At 51.7% G+C, this 20517-nt stretch overlaps 2 protein-coding genes and 2 non-coding genes across 5 annotated transcripts; 3 read left to right on the forward strand and 1 right to left on the reverse strand.

Annotated features, from left to right (window-relative positions):
• Nucleotides 1-12812, forward strand: Syce2 (synaptonemal complex central element protein 2). Of its 2 annotated transcripts, none has more exons than XM_090336290.1 (5): nt 1-71; nt 500-615; nt 10332-10503; nt 11107-11295; nt 12575-12812. In XM_090336290.1, exons 1-5 carry the CDS (start codon nt 57-59, stop codon nt 12644-12646), a joined length of 564 nt encoding a protein of 187 aa, XP_090192416.1. In that variant the 5' UTR covers nt 1-56; the 3' UTR covers nt 12647-12812. The 2 variants fall into 2 exon arrangements, with proteins under 2 accessions (XP_090192416.1, XP_090192424.1); XM_090336298.1 differs by having other exon boundaries at nt 11-71; nt 10395-10503.
• Nucleotides 1986-2125, forward strand: LOC150067936 (small nucleolar RNA SNORA12). Its single transcript, XR_016538591.1, has one exon. It is a non-coding gene; the product is annotated as a small nucleolar RNA SNORA12 (small nucleolar RNA).
• On the forward strand, nt 8855-8959 carry LOC150067937 (U6 spliceosomal RNA). The gene has a single exon (XR_016538444.1). It is a non-coding gene; the product is annotated as a U6 spliceosomal RNA (small nuclear RNA).
• On the reverse strand, nt 12792-18308 carry Gcdh (glutaryl-CoA dehydrogenase). Its single transcript, XM_090336280.1, has 11 exons — nt 18078-18308; nt 17956-17991; nt 17701-17844; nt 17499-17561; nt 16719-16889; nt 16043-16172; nt 15751-15967; nt 14962-15065; nt 14600-14725; nt 14288-14448; nt 12792-13258 (listed from the first exon to the last, which is right to left on the reverse strand). The coding sequence occupies exons 1-11, from the start codon at nt 18166-18168 to the stop codon at nt 13185-13187; spliced, it is 1317 nt and encodes a 438-aa protein (XP_090192406.1). The 5' UTR covers nt 18169-18308; the 3' UTR covers nt 12792-13184.
• Nucleotides 18309-20517: the final 2209 nt, after the last annotated feature.

Raw genomic sequence — 20517 nt, forward strand, 5'->3', positions numbered from 1 at the left:
GGCGCGAGCCTGCGCGTGCGCAGAGCGCGCGCGCATAAAAGGCGGGAAAAGCCCGAATGGAGCGTCAGGGAGTAAGCGCGGTGTCGGCGTCCTTCACGTGGAGGGTGGGCGGGAGAGCGAGCGGCCTGAGGAACGGCCGCGATCCCAGGCTGCCCCCCGGCGGGGCCGAGGCCGCCGCGGACGGCCGGGCGGGGCTGGGGGGGAGCGGCGCCCACGCATGGCGCGCGCGGCGGGGGCGGGGCAGCCGGAGCCCGGGCCGGCCTGGCGCCACCCCCGCCCTCCTCCTCCTCCTCCTCCCGTTGCTCGTCCCTCGGAGCGCGGCGGCCCACACGACGCCATTTACCAGCCGGGGCCTCGCCGCGCCTCCGTCCTCACCTGGGACCCCGCAGGTCTCCCGTCCCGGGCCGCCCTGGGCCGGGTCCCCTCCTCCGGGGCCTCAGGGCGGGGCTCCCCTTCTCCTCCCCACGGCGGCCTCTCAAGCGCGGGGCTGTGCTCGCAGGTGGACGCGGCCCACGGAGAGGACGACCAACCCGCGCCGCAGCCCATGGGGGACAGCAAGGAGCAGCTGCAGGGCGAGGCCGGCCGCGACGACGAGGCTGGAGGCGGGCCAGCCAGGTGAGGAAGGACCTTCCGAAGCTTCCGCTCGCGAGCCGGCCATCGGGCGCGCTTTCCCCTTTTATTTGGGGTGGGGTGAGGGGGGTCCCGGGGATACCGCGAGGAGCTGATAACCTACACGCACCGCACGCAGCACACTTGTGCCCTGCGTAGGTTTCCACGGAGTTCGAATCCACGACCCTCCCTGGCCCCCCGCCTCCACCCCGAAACTGCACATGCGCAGTCATTGCTAACAGCTGGCTTGGTGTTTCCGTAGACGCTCCACACCTCCTTCCCTAGACGTTCAATCATCCCGGATGACCCAATGCCTGCTGGAGAGCTGGGTGCTGCGGTGCACGCCTGCCATCCTAGCCATTTGGGGGGCTGAGGTCTGAGGATTGAGGTTCGAGGTCAGCCTGGGCAGAAGAGTCCATGAGACTTACCTCCCAGTTATCTACCAAAAAGTGGCTCAGGTGATGGAGTTCCAGCCTTGAGTGAGAAAGCACACACACACACACCTGTTACAGGATAACCCAGTGCCCAGTAGGTATGAGGAAAAGGGTGACTGGAATTGCTCAGCCCCGGGTAAAAAGTTCTCGATAGCCCCTTCCCAGCTAAACCAATAAAAAGCTGGATGTAGTGTTTGTGCCTGTTATCCTAGTTTATAAAAAAGAGGAATCACAGTACAGACTGGTTTGGGCATAAAGGTTAGAATGTATTTGGAAAAACACAATTAGAAGAAAGAAAAAAAAAAACCAAAAGGAGTTGGAGTGTGACTAAACTGATTAGAGCAATTGCTAGCAAGTGCAGTGTCCTGAGTTCAGTTCCCAATACCACAACAAAACAAAACAAAACCTTACACAGACTGTGGCGCCTGCCTGCAACCCTAGCTACTCAGAAGCTTGAGATCTGAGGACTATAGTTCGAAGCTAACCCAGGCAGACAAATCTTTAAGACTCCATCTCCAATTAATCAGCGAGGAAAAAAAAAAAAAAAACTGGGCTAGCAATTCCATCTAACCAGTAACTGAGTAGAGGTGTTGTTCTAGTGGTAGAATACCAGTCAATGGAACATGAGGTCATGGAGTTCAAATGCTAGTTTTGCAAGAATGTGTGTGTGTGTGTGTGTGTGTGTGTGTGCGTGCGCGCGCGCGTGTGCGCGTGTGCACATGTTTACATTGTTGTCTAATGAAGTATCAAATAGTATATGAAAAAGAAAAGACAGCCATAACTAGGCACTGGTGCCTCATGCCTGTATTCCTAGCTATTCAGGAGGCTGAGTTCTGAGGATTGTAGTGCAAAGGCAGTCTGGGCATGAAAGTCCTTGAGACCTTTATCTCCAGTTAACCACCCCCAAACTGAAAGTGGAGCTGTGTCTCAAATTGGTAGAGCAGTTGTGGTGGTTTCTTTCTGACACATTAAGTTTCAAATGTGCCTGACTCTGCACATACACTATATAGGAGATAGCAAAGGCTTGAAAACAGAATTCTCTCTTGAGCATTTTCCTGCATCAGAGATTGGCTCCCACATGTAGCAGAAGAGAAAAAGAAAAATGGTAAAGCACTAGCCTTGAGCAAAAAAGTTCAGGTCCTGAGTTCAAACTCCAGGACAGAAAAAAGAGAAGGGGGGAGGGGAGAGAGAGAGAGAGGGGAGAGAGAGAGAGAGAGAGCCATGCAAAATACTGATGGCTCACACCTGTAAGTCCTACTCAACATGCTGAGATCTGAGGATCAGACAGCCTAGCAGGAAAGTCCTTGAGACTCTTTATTGTCAACTAACTACCAGGAAAGTTGGAAATGGAACTGTCAATCAAGTGGTAAAGAGTACAGAGCTAGCCTTAAACAATACAAGCCCAGGCTCTGAGTTCAAGCCTCAGAACAAAAAGACAGCCAGGCATCAGTGGCTCACACCTATGATCTTACTTAGGATGCTGTGATCTGAGGATCTCTTTTCAAAACCAGAAACCAACAGCCTGCTTGGGCTAAAAGTTCTATAAGACTCTTATCTCCAAACAGCCACCAAAAAGGTAGAAGTGAGTCTGTGGCTCAGCTGGTAGGGTGCCAGCCTTGAGTGCAAAAAGCTAAGGAAACCAGGTGCTTATGGCTTACGCCTGTAATTCTAGCTACCTAGAACTATGAGACCTGAGAATTGCAGTTCAAAGCCAGCCTGGGAAGTAAAGTCCATGAGACCTTTTTTTTTTTTTTTTTTGACAGTCCTGAGGCTTGTACTCAGGGTCTGGACACTGTCTCTGAGCTTCTTTGGTTTTGGTGAGGGAGGGGTACTCCTGGCTTGACCTCAGGGCCTGAGCACTGTCCTTGGGTTTTCTCAAGGCTGGAGCTCTACCACTTGAGCCACAGCATCACTTCTGGCTTTTTCTATGTTTGTGGTACTAGAAATCGTGGGCTTCACCCACACTGGGCAAATACTCTACCACAAAGCCACACTCCCAGTCTTTCATAAGACATCTTCAATTAACGACCAGAAAACTGTAACTGGAGCTGTGGCTCAAGGTGCTAACCTTGAGCAGTAAAGCTCAGGGACAGTACCCAGGCTCTGAGCTCAAGCCCCATGATTGACAAAACAAAAGCTAAGGGAGAGTACAAACCCTTGAGTACAAGCCCTTGAGTTCAAGCCCTAGTACTAGCACACACAAAAAGACAGCATATAACACACTTTATTGCTAGAAATGGTAATGGCCATACAAGCTGTTGGAAAATGGCACTTAAAGTCTTGCCTGAGCACTGTCCATGGGCTTTCTCAAAGCTAGCACTCTACTACTTGAGCCACAACACCATTTCCAGCTTTTTCTTTGTAGGTGGTACAGTGGAATTGAACCCGGATCGTCATGCATGCTAGGCAAACACTCTACCACCAGGCCAAACTCCCCATCCCATCTGAATTGTTTTGTGTTTAAGATGGTGTTTCGTTATATAGCTCAGAGTTACCAGGTGACCAAGGCTGGCCTCAAATCCCAGTCCAGCTGACTTTGCCTCCCAAATCCTGGGATTACAGGCATGTACCACCACAAGGAGCTTGTTCTGAGCACTTTTGATGGTGGTTTGTTTGATGTCAGCCTGTGGATACGGGGAGGTCACCACATAGCAGTAGAGGGTGCAATGTGCCCTGAGACAAAGGTGGGGTGGACAGTTTTCCATGGAGGCTCAGGAAGTCTGCTCAGAGGAGGTACAAGTGCAGCATGTGAGGAGGGAGGACGCTTCTTCAGGAGGGAGGGCAGGGCTGAAGCAGCATGATTCAGGAGAGGGAGACCAAGAAATACAGCTGGACTGTGTATCTTTTAGCTGAGGACTTCAAATGGAAAGGCAATACCACTTGGGTGACAGCAATGTCTACCTCGTAGGCTTGCAGGCTGTTGCTAATGCAGTTTTATTGGAACCAAACATTGCTGGTTCCCCTACCTCTTGTCTCTTGGCTGCTTCAACACAGTTGGCAGCGGAGACCACCTGGTCCTTTTTACAAGTTGGTCCTCCTTTGAACTGAAGTGTAACCGGCTCCCTCTAGCGGCCGTATAGAGAACAGATTGGAGGGGACACGCTGGGTCAGGAAGCATCTAGAGGCACAATGGTGGATCTATGCAGGGGGCTTAAATTCAGGGCCTAGGCACTGTCCCTGAGTTTTTGTGCTTGAGGCTACCACTGTACCATTTTGAGCCACAGCTCCACTTTTTGTTTCCTGGTGGTTAATTGGTGATAAAGAGTCTCACTGGCTTTCCTGCCTGGGCTGGCTTTGACCTGCAGTCCTTAGATCTCAGCCTCCTGAGCAGCTAGGATTATAGGCATGAGTCACCAGTGCCTGACCTTCGTAAGACTCTTACCTTCAATTAACAAACGAAAATCCAGAACTGGAACTGGTTTAAGTGGTCAAGCATCGTCCTTGAATAGAAAAGCTAAGGGATAGGGCCCAGATCCTGTATAAGCACAAAGGAAAAACAAGTTCAAACTCTAGTCACACACACACACACACATGTTAATTGTTGAGTGCAGGGATAAGAGGAAACTGAGGCATTTCTTTTTGTTTTTATCTTTTTTTTTTTTTTTTTTTTTTTGAGATCAGGGCTGAGCACTGTCTTTGGGCTTTCTCAAGGCTAGAGCTCTACCACTTGAGTCACAGCACCACTTCTGGCTTTTTCTACGTACGTGGTAATGAGGAATCGAAGCTGGGTCTTTGTGCCTGCTAGGCAAGTACTCTACCACTAGGCAAACTCCTGGTCCCTGTTGTTTTTGAACGTTTATTCACCAGATATTAAGGGTCTGCTTTGGCCAAGCATGTTTCTGCAAGCTAGGAATCCAGCAGTGAGCAAATTAAAATTTCAGAAGTAATTTCTTTCGCTTGCCAGTATGCATTTTGTGCTCACCCGTTTCTTTGTGTGTGTATGTGACAGTCTTGTATAGCCCTAAGTTCCGAACGCTTTTTTTTTTTGGTTATGGGGCTTGAACTTGGCCTGGGTGCTGTCCCTGAGTTCTTCAGCTCAAGGCTATTGCCCTACCCCTTGAGCCACAGCATCACTTCCAATTTTATTTTATTTTATTTTATTTATTGCTTTATTGCCAGTCCTGGGCCTGGACTCAGGGCCTGAGCACTGTCCTTGGGGTTTTTTTTTTGTTTTTGTTTTTTCCTCAAGGCTAGAGCTCTACCACTTGAGCTTCAGCATCATTTCTGGCTTTTTTCTATGCATGTGGTACTGAGGAATCAAACCCGGGTCTTTGTGCATGCTAGGCAGGCACTCTACCACTAGAGTAAACTCCTGGCCTCACTTCCAGTTTTCTAATGGTTAATTGAAGATAAGAGTCTCATGGTCTTTAGAGCCCTGGCTGGCTTTGAACTGAGATCCTCAGATTTCAGCCTCCTGAGTAGCTAGGATTACAGCCATGAGTCACCACACCTAGCTAGGACTTGAACTCTCTTGACCTTAGGAAACCAGGAACCCTTTGGCCATAATCCTCCGTGATTGTCCTTTCCAGCTCCTGCAGCCACTCATCTGCTTTCTGTCTCCCAGGGTACAGGTTCTAGAAATGGAATCTTTTTTTTTTTTTTTGAAATAGATGGCAATTTTATTTTATTTTATTTTATTTTATTTTTTTGCCAGTCCTGGGCTTGAGCTCAGGGCCTGAGCCCTGTCCTTGGACTTTCTCAAGGCTAGCACTCTACCACTTGAGCCTCAGCACCATTTCTGGCTTTTGTCTATGTATGTGGTACCAAGGAATCGAACCCGGGTCTTCATGCATGCTAGGCAAGCACTTTAACCACTAGGCCAAACTCCCGGCCCCTAGAAATGGAATCTTATGTGGCTCTTTGTATTCAGTTTCTGTCACATGTCCTATCCAAGGCTCTTCCATGCCACAGCATTTGCCAGAACTTTATTCCTCCTTGCAGCTAAACAACATTCTGTCTTACGGATCCATATTTATCCATTAGTACAGTGCTGAACACTTTAGCCCTCATGAGTAATGTTCCTGCAAACACCTGTACACAAGTTTTTACCAGGCACCAGCAGCTCACACACTTGTAATCCTAGTTACTCAGGAGGCTGAAAGCCAGAAGACTGTGGTTCAAAGCTGGTTTGGTTTAAAAAAAAAAAAAAGGGGGCTGGGAGTTTGGCCTAGTGGTAGAGTGCTTGCCTGGCATGCACAAAAACCCAGATTTAATTCCTCAGTACCACATATATAGAAAAAAGCCAGAAATGGTGTTGAGGCTCAAGTGGTAGAGTTTCTAGCATTGAGAAAGTCCAAGGACAGTGCTCAGATCCTGAGCTCAAGCCCAGGACTGGCAAAAAAAAAAGGGGGGGGGGCAGAATTCCATTTCCAATAAACAAGCAAATGTGGCCGGGAGTTTGGCCTAGTGGTAGAGTGCTTGCCTAGCATGCACGAAAACCTGGGTTCGATTCCTCGGTACCACATACATAGCAAAAAGCCAGAAGTGGTGCTGAGGCTCAAGTGGTAGAGCTCTAGCCTTGAGAAAGCCCAAGGACAGTGCTCAGGCCCTGAGTTCAAGCCCAGGACTGGCAAAAACAAAAAACAAAAAGCAAATGTGGCTGTGGTCATTCACATGAATGCCCAGTCCAGTGAGAAATGACAGACTTCTGGAGCCAGAATTCAGGATGGGACAAGGGCTAGAGCTGCCGCGGTGGGGCTCACTGTGATGGCAGAGGGAAGAGAGCCAGAGAACAAGCAAGTAAGCGAGCAGAGAGAGCAAACAGAGGTTCAGGACAGGGCCCTGGGAACTCCAGACAGAAAGTCCATTTCCCTCTGTCTCCCCGCTTTGCTTGGCTGAAAAGCAAAACCTAGTTCGGAGGGGATTCTAGGTGTGTGCTGTTGTCCATCACAGACCAAAAAGAACTAGAGGGCCAGCTGAGGTTTGTTTGATCATCTTCCCTTGGATAGCCCGTGTGGCTAAGAGACTGGCCACTACTACTCATTAGAGTCTTGAAGGCGTACCACAAACCCCCTAAGCGCATGGCTGCAGTTGGGTGCCTGGCCAGGTAGTGGGAGCTGAGCAACATGAAGATTAAAACCTTAGCACGTTTCAGGAGAGGGAGTAGAGATGGAAACCAGCTCAGCCCGCTTCTGGCTGCACCTTGCCCAAGAGCCAGAGATTCTGCTCTGCTTCTCCGAAGCTTGATTACTGCCTCTCCCCTGGGCCCTCTGCCCCCAAGGTCCTCAGTGGCCTGGCTGGCAGATTGTTGACTTATTTATCTGTTAGAGGCCAGCCAGGGAAGGCTCCAGCAGTGGGTGGCTCTGGCTCAAAAGCCTGCCAGTCACAGCTTTACCTGGAGAGAACAGATGGTCTCTTCACTTAGACCCATTTCCTGGGAGGCTGCCAGCCCGGGTCCTGCTTGGGAAAGTCGGTCTTAATCCTCGCAGCTAGGGACTTCATAGGACAGGCAGAATGGGGTGTGGGGTGGTGTGTAATAGCCCACCCCCCATGCTGTCTCCCCTGCTCTCTGCAGGTCAGTCACACTGTGTTGGGCTTCTTCTATGTTAGGCCTCAGGCCAGGATTTGGCAACAAAAGCCAGCTCCAGACCTGGGGAAGGAGTGAGGAGGCCACAGCACGTTTTGTTTATTAAAGCTAATTGGTGAATGCAGACCCAGGGAAGCCTATGAGTCCTTAGCATCCTGATTCATATGCAGCTGCTGAGGATTATGAAAAATGAAATAGGATGAAACCCCCAAAGGCAAGGCTGGAAGAAATCAAGCTCTCAGCAGACATTTGATACAGGCCTTTGTCCCCCCCCCAAAATATAAATTGATTGAATTCAAGTGATTTTTCATCATTTGCGAAGCTGTCATTCTTGGAGCCTTAGGAAGGAAGGTCTCAGAGCCAGTGGCAGCTCGAGCAGGTTGTGGACAGTGACATTTGGTGATTTCATTGATTTGAATTTCAGGGTTCTAAAAGTCTGGAGGGGGTCTTGGAGAGGTTGACACAACAAGGGACACTGAGAATTGCAGGTGTGTGAGCAGGAGTGACGACACCAGCCTGGCAGTGGCTCATTCATTTTGACATTTGGCAAACACTGATGACGCCTTTGGGATACTAAGAAGCATAGCTGAGAACAGTGTGGTCCCATCCTCAGCCTGTGGGTATTCGGGGGAGGGGGGCCTGAAATGCAGAAACTGGCAGCTTCCTGGCCACTTTATGGGGAGTGGTTGGAAAAAGCTAGAGGGCTGCTTTGTTGTGAAGGAGGCAGAAAGGGAGTCACTCCAGCTGAAAGCTGATAGGTGGGATGTCGTGGAAGGTGGCAGGTGGTTGGGAATGGAGACAAGGAAGACACGAGGCCAGGCTGGGGGCACAGTTAAGGGACCAAACACTTGGCTAGTATGCAGGAGGCTGGATTCTCAGCATCAGTAAAATAAAACAGACTGGAAAGAGGAACACCTTTTGGGCTTTGTGAAGAAATTGAAGCTTGACCCAGTGAGGGCTAGGTGTGAGGGCAACATGCCTGTGGTCCTGGCATTTTCTGGGCACTCAGGAGGATCTCAAGTTTGAGGCCAGCATGGGTTATATATGGAGAGTTCAAGACCAGCTTAGGAATCTATCTTTACAAAAAGGGGCTGTTAGCGTGGCTAACTTGCACTTGCCTAATAATGTGCTAGGTCTTGGGTCCCATTCCCAGCACCCCCAAAATACATACATAGCTGGAGCTGGTGGCTCCTAGCTACTCAGGAGGCTGAGTTCTGAAGATCATGCCTCAAAGTCAGCTGGGGCAGGGAAGTCCATGAGACTCTTATCTCCAATTAACTACCCTGCTTGCTTCAGCAGGACATCTACTAAGACTGGAACTGTACAGAGAAGATTAGCATGAACTCTGTACAAGGATGACACACAAATTCATGAAGAATTCTATATGTTTTTGGCAGATCAAAAAAAAGAAAAGAAAAAAGAGGGGCGCCCAAGAATGTAGCCTAGTGGTAGAGTGCTTACCTAGCATGCACAAAGCCCTGAGTTTCATTCCTCAGTACCACATAGAAAAGGCCAGAAGTGGTGCTGTGGTTCAAGTGGTAGAGCTCTAGCCTTGAGAAAGCTCAAGGACAGTGCTCAGGCCCTGAACACAACCCCAGAACTGGCACACACACACACACACACACACACACACATACACATACACACACACAAAGGTACAGAGGAGATTTATATCTAAATCTGTAGACAGCCATCACCACATACTGTAAAGATCTTTGGAGAAAGGAGAGGCGGCAGGAAGGAAGCTAGAGGGGTAGGCAGGGAAGCAGTGGGGCTGGGAAGAGGATACTTCAGAGGGATTTTCCCTGGGTGTAAAAGGAAGACAGAGAAGGCCTGAGCTCCGCCCTGGAGGTCACCTGTGGAGACTGGCAGGGGAGACTAGTTAACAGTGCTATGATGAGCTACAGCGTGGCATGCCCACAGGAGACGTTGGCAGGAGCCGTTCTACTTGAGAACCTCTTACTCGTGTGCTAAGATGCCAATCAGAGGTTAAACTAGTCTTAGGAAGTGTAGGTTTCTCTTTCTAGAATCTTGGCTGTCACAGGGATGGAAGGAGGTGGCTGACTGAGGTTGAGTGGAAGTGTTTGTGAGAGAGGGATATATTGGTTGCTCAGTCTGCTTTATTAATGCTCTTTTCAAAGAAGCAAGTTGATATAATACAACAGTGGACTCCAGTATCTGACAGATCTTCGTGTGTGTGTGTGTCTGTGTCCTGGGGCTTGAACTCAGAGCCTAGGCACTATCTCTGAGCTCTTCAGCTAGCATCCTACCGCTTTGAGCCACAGCTCCACTTCGTTTTCTCCTGGTTAGTTGGGAGATAAGAGTCTCATGGACTTTCCTGCCTAGGCTGGCTTTGAATCACAACCCTCAGATCTTAACCTGAGTAGCTAGGATGACAGGAGTGAGCGAGCCACAGGCTCCCAGCCAGGCTTTATTCTTGACCCATGAAAATAGTTGGCAATCCTGGATCTGTTTTCTGGGGTATAAAATGTAGGTCTGCTGCCATTTCCATGAGAATGGAATCACTGGGGGGCAAGTGCCGAGTATCACCCACAGGGTGAGGTGACCACCTCAGCCCTGCTTAGGTTCATTTGGCTCAGACACTTTTTTTTTGGCAGTGTGGGAGGGAGGGGAACCTTTTGCTTTCTAACCACACACTGACCGAGAATCCGTGTCCCCATCCCTTGGCCATGGGATCTCAGAACATCTGCTGCTGACCTCTAAGCCCTGTCAGGTTCCTACCCTTATATCTCCAATTCCAGTACTAACCGCCAGGGGGTGCTGGAGGGGAAGTCAGGACCCTACTTCTCCTCTCTGGAATCCAGCATTGAAATTCTGAAGAAGAGAGCCCAGGAGCTCATCGAAAACATCAACGAGAGCAGGCAGAAGGACCTCGCACTCATGGCCAACTTCAGAGACAGCCTCAAGATTAAGGTGATGGACTCCACTGAGTGGGGGGGGGGGTATTTTTTAAAGGGGAGGTGGAAGGAGCCAGGCAACAGTAGCTCATGTCTGTAATCCCAGCTACCCCAGAGGCTGAGATCTAGTGGTTTGTGGTTTGAGGTCAGCCCCAGAAAACTCCATGAGACTCCATTTCAATAAACATTGAACTGGAGGTGTGGTTCAGGAAGCAGAGAGCTAGCAAAGCAAAAAAGTCAGGAAATCAGAGTTCAAACCCCAGGACTACCAGAACAAAAAGAATTGAATATATAGGCAATTTTTCTGTCAGTCAGTAGAATTCTTTGTACCATTTTATTTATTTATTTTTGCCAGCCATGGGGCTTGACCTCAGGGCCTGAGCACTGGCCTTGGGCTTTCTCAAGGCTAGAGCTCTTCCATTTGAGCCACAGCACTATTTCCAGCTTTTTCTATGTATGTAGTAGCAAGGAACCTAGGTCTTTGTGCATGCTAGGCAAGCACTGTACCACTAGGTCACACTCCTGGCCTCTGTACCATTTTAATAACATAAGAAATCCACTTAGAACAGACCTGGTGACGCCTCTTTTTGATCTTCTAAGATCACTCATTCTTTGAAAGGTCTCGGATCTGACGGAGAAGTTAGAGGAGAGGATGTACCAAGCTTACAACCAACACAGCAAGATCATTCAGGAAAGGCTCCAAGAATTCACGCAGAAAATAGAAAAGATTAGCCAACTGGAGACGGAGCTCAGAGAAGTCTGCCACACCGTGGAGACCATGTACAACGACCTGTGTGTCCAACCTGAGGTAAGATCTACTTTCTCATGGGGTGTGGCCCGGTGTCTCTGAGGCAGGCTTGTGATGGTTACCAAGAGAGCATAAAAGGGCTGGGAGCCTGGCCTAGTGGTAGAGTGCTTGCCTAGCATGCACAAAGCCCTAGGTTCCATTCCTCAGTACCACATACACAGAAAAAGCCAGAAGTAGTGCTGTGGCTGAAGTGGTTGAGTGCTAGCCTTGAGGAAAAGCAGCTCAGGGACAGTGGCCAGGTCCTGATTTCAAGGCCTAGGACTAGCCAAAGAAGAAGAAGAAGAAGAAAGAGCAAATATAAACAGAAATCAGCGTTGTTTTCGTGGGTGCCAATCTTGAGTCTTGAACTCAGGGACTGAGTGCTATCTATGAGCTTACTGAAAGCACAGGATTCTTTATCACTTGAGCCACAGCTCCATGTTCCAGTTTTTTTTTTTTTTTTTTTTTTTGCCGGTCCTGGGCTTGAGCTCAGGGCCTGAGCACTGTCCTTGGACTTTCTCAAGCCTAGAGCTCTACCACTTGAGCCTCAGCACCACTTCTGGCTTTTTTTTTATCTATGTGGTACCAAGGAATCGAACCCTGGTCTTCGTGCATGCTAGGCACTATACCATTAGGCCAAACTCGCAGCCCCATTTTTATTGAGTAAGGTGTTGAGTATAATCCTGTTTATATTTCCCACACAGCTAGGATGACAGCTGAATGCCTTGGATCCCAGTTCTGCCTTTTTCTTTTGGGTTTTGCTAGTCATGGGGCTAGAAGTTAGGGCCTTGGGAGCTGTCTCGGAGCTTTTCTGCTCAAGGTTAAAACTCTGCCAGTTGAGCTGCAGCTCCACTTCTGGTTTTCTGGGGATTCATTGGAGATAAGAGTCTTCCAGACTTTCCTGTCTGGGCTGGCGTCAACCCATGATCCTCAGATCTCAGCTCCCTGACTAGCTGGGTTCCAGGTGTGGGCGAGCCACCAGTGCTCAGGCTTATTCTTTGTTATTGTATCTTTTGGACTTTTTACCTGGGCTGATCACAAACTGACATCCTCCCTGATTACAGGTAGAAGTCATGGAATCTGGCTAGTTTGTTTGGCAGTATGGGGAAGAAGCCCAGGGTCTCAGGCATGCTAAGCTTACACTCTGTCATGGTCACTGAGGAGCACAAGAGAGCTCACCACCAGCCACAGTCCCTGGCAAAGTCCTCGCTGTCCTGCCACCTTGTTTAGGGGTCCGGCATTTATGGTATGTTAACCCAACAAACAAAAGAACTGTCATTTCTCCCCATCCTGTGGTCAGCTGAGTGGTGACAGAAGCACAGCGTCCATCCTGTCAGTCAGAAGAGACTGCTCCCGCTGTCCGCAGCTCTGAGGCCCAGGAAGCGCCTCACCCAGTGACACCTACCACAGAAGAGCAGAAGCCTTCAGACAGGGACCATGGCCCCCAGTGTGCTTATCCATCCTGTGGAACACCCGTGAAGCCACTGCACAGTGGTGACAAGTAAATGTGCCCACACTGTGGGGACAGATTCACAGGCTCTTTATTTTCCTTTCCTTTGTCCAACCCCAGCAACCAGCATGAATAAGGCCTGGCCTGGGAAGGGAAGATGGCGGGAGGCATATCCCCTAGGGGCCTCCCACAAGTACCCGAGTGTACATCAAGGGCCACTCCCCTCTCCCTGTTCCCCAGCCAAGCTTTGGCTGTATGGTGACCTCAGCTCATCGCATTACGACGGGATCCAGACACAGAATCCTGTCTTCTTTGGAAGTTGCATATCCGAAAGCCTTTCCACTAGAAATTTCCATATTGAAAAAAACATCTTCTCTCATCACCGTACAATCAGGTCCATCCACCACGTTCCAGCGTCTCCTCGGGAAGGGCTTCGGAGCATCTGGGCACTGAAGTGAGTTTACTTGCTAACTGTGAATGCCTGAATTCCCGTGATTGCTCTGCCCAGGATGAGCGCGTGGATATCGTGGGTGCCTGCACAGGAATAGGACAGTGGGGTTAGAGTCTGCCATGCAGAGCTCTCCCTTGGCCTTTTCCCTCACAGCTGGTGCTCCACTACTTGGGCCACAGCTCTACTGGTGGCTTTTCCTTGGTAATTAGACAAAGCCTCTTGGACTTTCCTTCCTGGGCCACACCTGTAGTTGATGAAACGTTTGCTTCCCAACCCTGTGACACTGCCTTCCACAGAGGATGAGATCACACACCTGCAGACGTGGGGCCCCCTTGGTTTTTCTTCTTTGCACCCCTACACCCAAGCTCTCCATCACTCGAGCCATGGCCCCTGCCTTCAGGATAGCAAACAGTCCATATACACATCACTGCTGACTCCTCACCCTGAAGCAGTCTATCCGGGAACCACCCCAGTGTTCCCACCTCACACCTCTACTTCCAGGGCCAAGGCAGGCCTCCCCTAGACTTCCCAAGCCCTTGTCTGCCCAGCCCTCTGGCCATGCTCAGTGCATACCAGTTCTCCCATGGACCCTCTCACTATTTCTGGTATGTTCCATCTAGTGGCCTAACAAAAAGATAGGGCTGTGTGGCCCTTGTCACGGAGCCTCACAGGAAGACATCTGCATATGCTTCTCTGTCTACAGCTTCTGTCAGAGGAGCTAACGTCTCCCTCTCTCTGCATGGCTCACACCAGATTGAACTTTTCTTTCTGGCCCCTCCTTTGCACTGGAGATTGAAGTTACAGCTGCTGGCATGCTCGCTAGACCAGTGCTCTTCCACAAAAGCCACCCCTCTAGTCCCGTAGACTTTTCTTTCTTCAGATCAGATGTCGTGCTTTTCCTTCTCTTAACGAGAACGGGGGCAGTGACTCTCATGCAGTCCACAGGGGTCCCTGGTTTCAGGGAGGGGCAGTGAGGGAGTGAGCCCTGGGCCCTGGCCCCAGGTCACACCACTACTAGGTGACAGCATTAGTGTCCTTAGCCCTCACCCACTGCCCCCTTCCCAGACATTGAGCCACTGTGATCCTCGAGGGGGCCCAGGGTCTGGCCCCACCTTCATAGGTGTTCACAGCCTCCAAGTTCATGGCGTGCCGGATCACGTGATACTCGTCGGATATCCCGTTCCCCCCCAGCATGTCTCGGGCCTGGCGGGCGATGTCCAGGGCTTTTCCACAGTTGTTCCTCTTGAGCAGGGAGATCATTTCTGGGGTGACCCTGGAGGTGACATTTATGTAACAAACACTGTGACCCCTCTGGCTTGAGCAAACCCAGTGAGGGCGGGGTTTCCAGGGAAGGCCTTTGAGGTGCAAGGGAAAGCATGGGCCCTGGGGCTCTCATGACAGGTCCTCTCCCACGCGGCCCCTACTTGTTTTGGTCTCTCAAGCGGCCAAGCTGCAGGCAGGCATGGAGGCCTAGCGTGATCTCAGTGAGCATGTCCGCCAGCTTCTTCTGCACCAGCTGGTTCCTGGCCAAGGGGCTGCCAAACTGGATCCTGGATGGGCAAGGTCAGGTGAAGCCTGGAAGGCCTCCCTCTCCTCTGTCCCCAGGCCCTGCTGCTTCAGACAGCTCTCCAGGTTGCCCCTGGGTTCCCCCAGCCCTACAGTGCTCAAGACCACTTCACAGAGCAGGCAACTTAAGTCCAGTGATGGGGACTGGACAGTCATTAGAGGACAGGTAGGGTACCCCACCAATCCAACCCCAGGAGATCTTAGAGAAGCCCCCACACACCTGTCTAGGGTGTACTGGCGGGCAGTGTGCAAACAGAACTCAGCAGCTCCCAGCACACCCCATGCGATACCGAAGCGAGCTGTGTTGAGGCAGCCAAAAGGTCCCTGCAGGTGGACAGGAGACACTGAGGCACTGCAGAACTCACCTGGAAGCCGGAGACGCCCCCTCCAGACACCCCAGACAAGGGGACCTGGCTATTTAAATCACACAGCCTACACACGGAGGCTCAGGCATGGCCAGGCCTCCCCTGCCAGCTGGCTCTGGAAAAACTGTGTGTGTGTGTGTGTGTGTGTGTGTGTGTGTGTGTGTGTGTGTGTGTGTGCACGGGCACGCATGCGCGAGCGCACTGGAGCTTGAACTCAGGACCTGGGCACTGTCCTTGGGCTTTGTGCATGCTAGGCAAGCACTCTACCCCTAGGCCACGCTCCCAGCCCTCCCTCAGCTTTTTTGCTCCGCGTGAGCCACAGCTTTCCTTCCAGCTTTTTGGTAGTTGGGATAAATGTCTCATGGACTTTCCTGCCTGGCCTGGCTTCGAACTGTGATCCTCAGATCTCAGCCTCCTGAATAGTCAGGTTTCTGGCACCTGGTTTTACACTCAGTTCTAGCCAGCCCAGACCTCTGGGTCTGGTATCTCAGGTTCAAGAGGTGACTGTAAGTAGACAGCTGAGCTTCAGCAGCCCTGCTGTGTGCTGGGCTAGAAGCTCAGGGGTCTCCTCCACGTGCTCCCTGCCTGAGGCAGGTGGACCAGCAGGCGATCCCACAGCAGAGCCCACACAGCAGGCCACTCACTGCCAGGCCGGACACGTTGGGAAGCATGTTCTCTTCGGGCACCTCCACGCTATCCATGATGATCATCCCGGTGGCTGAGGCCCGCAGGGAGAACTTGCCCTCGATCTTGGGAGCTGACAGACCACGCATGCCCTTCTCCAGCAGGAAGCCCCGGATGCGGTCATCATCACAACGAGCCCACACCAAAAACACATCAGCCACAGGCGCGTTGGTGATCCTGGGGGTGGGACAGTCAGTGAGGAGTCTGGCTGCCATCCCTCACTCCCGTCCACCCACATCCCAGGTCCCTCACCATGTCTTTGTCCCATTGAGGGTATAGCTTTTGCTCGATGGGTTATGGCAAGCTCTGGTCTCCATGCCACCGGGGTCACTCCCATGGTTGGATTCTGTGAGACCAAAGCAGCCTAGAATCTCCCCCTTGGCTGCAGGCAAAAGAGAGAGTCACGAGGCTGCTGGGGTCCCCCTCATCCCCTCAAAACAGACCAGCTTCTCTCTGAACCAGGCCACCAGAAAAGGGACCCAGGAAATCAGGAAGCTGTTGGCAGTTGTGTCTGGACAAGCCCTGGGCAGCAGTTCAACAGGAAGTTTGAGAACGCACTGGAGGCCTGACTCGAGCACAGCGTCCTGAGTTCAAACTCCAGTGAGTGCTGCCAACACAATGATCAGGGATGTTGAAGAAAGGTCAGCAGTGACCTGGTCACCTGGGGGGGGAAGGAGGCTCATGGATCCTATTAGGAAGTGAAGATTTGAAACTTTGGACTGGGATGTGAAGCAGAGAGCTGAGCAAATCAGGTGGGAGAGGATGACAGGGAGAAGCAAGAGAAGAAGAGGGAGGCTAAGGCTGGTACAACCGGGCCTCAGAGCATGGCACTGGGGAAACAGGGAAAGAAGCAGGCTGGAAATAGCTTCATGACAACAGTGTGCGCATGCGTGTGTGTGAACCCCACAAGCAGAGGCCAGAGGCTCACCCAGCCGGGGCAGGTACTTCTGCCGCTGCTCCTCACTGCCATAAGCATAGATGGGGTGCATGACGAGGGAGGACTGGACGCTCATCATGGATCTGTAGCCGCTGTCCACCCGCTCCAGCTCTCGGGTCAGGAGCCCATAGGCCACCGATGAGACCCCAGCACAACCATAGCCTAGGAGTAATAGCCAAGGGGCAGTAGGAGACATGGGCCAAAGTCCAGCCCAGCTGCGACCGGGTGAGGCACTTAAGGAGCCAGGCACAGTGTGGGGGAGAGGGGGGCTATTGCTCACACCTGTAATCCTAGCTACTCAGGAGGCTGAGATCTGAGGATAATGAAGCCAGTCCAGGCAGAAAGTCCCTGAAAGACTCTTATCTCCAGTGAGCCACTTAGACAGACTGGAAGTGGTGCTATGGCTCAAGTAGTAGAGCCCTAGTCTTAAAAGCACAAGAGTCTCAAGAACTGCACCCAGGCCCTGAGTTCAAGCCCCACAACCGCCCCCCTCCAAAAAAAAAGGGTGGCACGGAAATGGCCTGGCTGCTGGGGGGTTCTGGAAATCATTCCCCTGTAGGCACTGGTGGGAGAGAGAACCACCAGCCCCATTTTACAGATTGGAAAGCAAAGGGGCAGGCTCCAGCTTGAACAGCATTTGCCCAGCGCGCTCTTGGGATCGATCCCCACTCCCAACAAACAATAACCACCCAATCCCAGTGTGACCCAGAGTGGAAGGGGCCTTTCCCAGCACAGCACAATCTGCAAGAGTGGAGTGAAACGTGTCCCTACCTTTGATGGTGGGTCCCAGCACACCCAGCTCCCCCATCTCCGAGACGATCTCTCGATGAAAAACTGCCAAGGAACAGGGAGAGATCCAGAGCTCAGGCCCCGGGCCCTGGAAGCCCCGGGAACGAAGGGACCCCAAGGCTGGAGCTGCGAAGCGGCGGGTGCAGCCCCGGACGCCCGGGCGCCCGCCCTCCCGCCTGGGCACCTTCGTTGCGGTTGGCCAGCAGGATTCGAGGCATGAGTTGCTCCTGGCAGTAGTTGCGGAAAGTGTCCCGGATGAGGATCTCCTCCGCCGTCAGCTGCTCCTCCAGCACCAACGGGTCCCGCCAGTCGAACTGGGGACCAGAGGCTGGGACGGGGACCGAGGCCTCGCTCAGCGCGGCCCGCCCGCGCGCCCCTCTCCCAGACGTCTCCCCCCCCCCCCGCCCCGCGCCGCCCAGCTCCCCTCCCGGATCCTTACCTTTGGCCGCTTGCCTCTGGGTCTTCCCGCCCTTCCCTGCAAACACCCACAGGAAAGTCACCCCGGGAAGGGCCCGGCGCCCAGTTCCTCCCACCCCGCCCCACCCAAAGTCCAGCGCTGACCGGAGGGCGCCGGCGCCGAGCCCCAGGCGCGCAGGGCGCGCAGGCCGGGCCGGCGACTCAGCAGCCGCACGGAGATCCTTCGCAGGGCCATGCAGACCGCGAGCGTTCCAACCGCCGGGGACCTAGAGAAGCGGGGCGTCGGGATCTCGGGGTTCCCAGACGGCGCAGGGCCCCGACGCGCTCCCAGCACTCCGCGCCGAGTGAACCCGGGAGGCTTTGGACGCAGCTGGAGGTGGGCGGGGCGAAGGCAAGACGGGACTTCTCATTGGTTCCGTCCACGACCCGCTCCTCTCTGGCCCCGCCATTTAAAGGAGCTACCGAGTCCCCGTCGGCGCAGGTCGGAGGCCTAGGCCTAAGTACCATAGCCCCTTTAAGAAGCGAACCAGGAAAGGGGCGGAAGGCGAATGCGCTACTCTGATTGGTCAGCTGCATCCCCGTTCTGATTGGTCCTGGCGGGGGGGGGGGCCGGGCCGGGGGAATTGGCGGTGGGGCTCCTCCTTAAAGGGGAAACTTGAGGCTTGGAAACCCGGAGGCCCAGACTTTAAGGTCTCCTTCAACTGTACTGGAGGAGGGAAAAGTGGGCTGCAAGTGGACTTTCCCAGCCCAGCCTGTCCCAGAGAACAGGAACAGGAGATAAATCTGCTCTGTGTGTGTGTGTAGGACATCTTCACCCTGCTGGATTTTGCCTAAGTGGATTCCCTCTCTCTGTCTCTCTCTTTTTTTTTGTGGTTAACTGGAGATAAGAGTGTGACGGAATTTCCTGCCCAGGCTGACATAGAGCCACAATCCTTAAATCTCAGCCTCCTGAGTAGCTAGGATTACTGGCATGAGCTACCAGTGCCCAGCTGAATTGTGTTTTTCTGCAGTGTTGTGTACTATAACAGCATTGTGATTATTTCTGCATAGGTGTATTCCCTGGTGTCTGAGAATCCATGTGTCTTTCCTCCTCTTTCTCTTCCTTTTCCTCTTTCTTGGGGCTTAGGCCTTCCTTAAGCTTTTCCACTGTTTTCCATGAAGGCTGGATCTCTACTACTTCTGGCTCTTTTAGGCATTAAGCAGAAATAAGAATGTCACATATGTAGCCAGGCATCACGCCACCATGTTTCAAAGCCAGCCAGGGCACTAAAGATGGTGAGACTCTTTATCTTCAATTAATTACTAGAAGACTGGAAGTGGTGCTGTGGCTCAAGGAGTAGGGCGGGAGCCTTGAGCTGAAGAGTTCAGGGACAGCACCCAGGCCCAGAGTTCAAACTTCATGACCAACCAAAGAACAAAAAACAAAACAACCAATCTCACAAATGTTTCTTCCTCAAGCTGGCTTCAAACCATATTTCCCTGATTTCAGCTCCTGGTTAACTAGGATTACAAGCACAAACCGCTGGCAGCTGGCTAGATTGTGCTTCTCTTAATCTGAATGAGTGTTCTTGGGCTGTTATTATAATTGTGGGTAGGTATGATCCTCCTATGGATAGCTATCTTTAGGCTTTACCTAATGATATATCCTTAAATAAATTCAAGCCTGTGAGCACTGAAGTGGAAAGATTACAAAAAGAAACTCAGGGACAGTGCCCAGGCCCCGAGTTTAAGCCCTAGGACTGGCCATAAATGAATAAATAAATAAATAAATACAGCCAAGTTGGGACTGGGAGTTTGGCCTAGTGGTAGAGTGCTTGCCTAGCATGCATGAAGGCCCAGGTTCAATTACTCTGTACCATGTACATAGAAAAAAGCCAGAAGTGATGCTTTGGTTCAACTGGTAGAACTTTAGAAATCCCAGGGACAGTGCTCAGGCCCTGAGCTCCAGGCACAGGACTGGCAAAAAAACAAACAAACAAAAAACTCAGACAGGTTGATGCCCATACCTATAATTCTAGATTCTTGGAAAGAGGAAATCAGCAGAAAAAAATTCATAATACCCCATCTCAGTCAACAAAATCCTACTAAGTATAATAAACGGGAGGGCTAGGCGTAGCCCAGCTAGCTAGCCCAGGCATAACTGCAATAACCTACTGAAAACAACGAATAACGATAATCCTTTAAGTCTGGGAGGCTTTTCTTTTCTTTTTTTGGTCAGTTGTGGGGCTTGAACTCAGGGCCTGGGCACAATCCCTGAGCTTTTTCACTGAAGGTTTGTGCTCTACCACTATGAATCATAATGCCACTTCATGAGATTTGATCTCCACTTAACTACCAAAAGAGATGGAAATAGCACCAGGGCTCAAAGTGGTAGAACACTAGCCTTGAGTATAAAAGCTCAGGGGCGGTGCCCAGGCCCTAAATTCAAGTCCTAAGATTAGCACGCACACACATAGCCAGCCCAGGATGGAGAGTCCATGAGACTCTTTTTTTTTTTTTTTGCCAGTCCTGGGCTTGAGCTCAGGGCCTGAGCACTGTCCTTGGACTTTCTCAAGGCTAGAGCTCTACCCCTTGAGCCTGAGCA

The sequence above is a fragment of the Megascapheus bottae genome, chromosome 1, assembly GCF_031878675.1.
Source record: "Megascapheus bottae isolate mThoBot1 chromosome 1, mThoBot2.hap1, whole genome shotgun sequence".
Classification (NCBI taxonomy): Eukaryota; Metazoa; Chordata; class Mammalia; order Rodentia; family Geomyidae; genus Megascapheus; species Megascapheus bottae.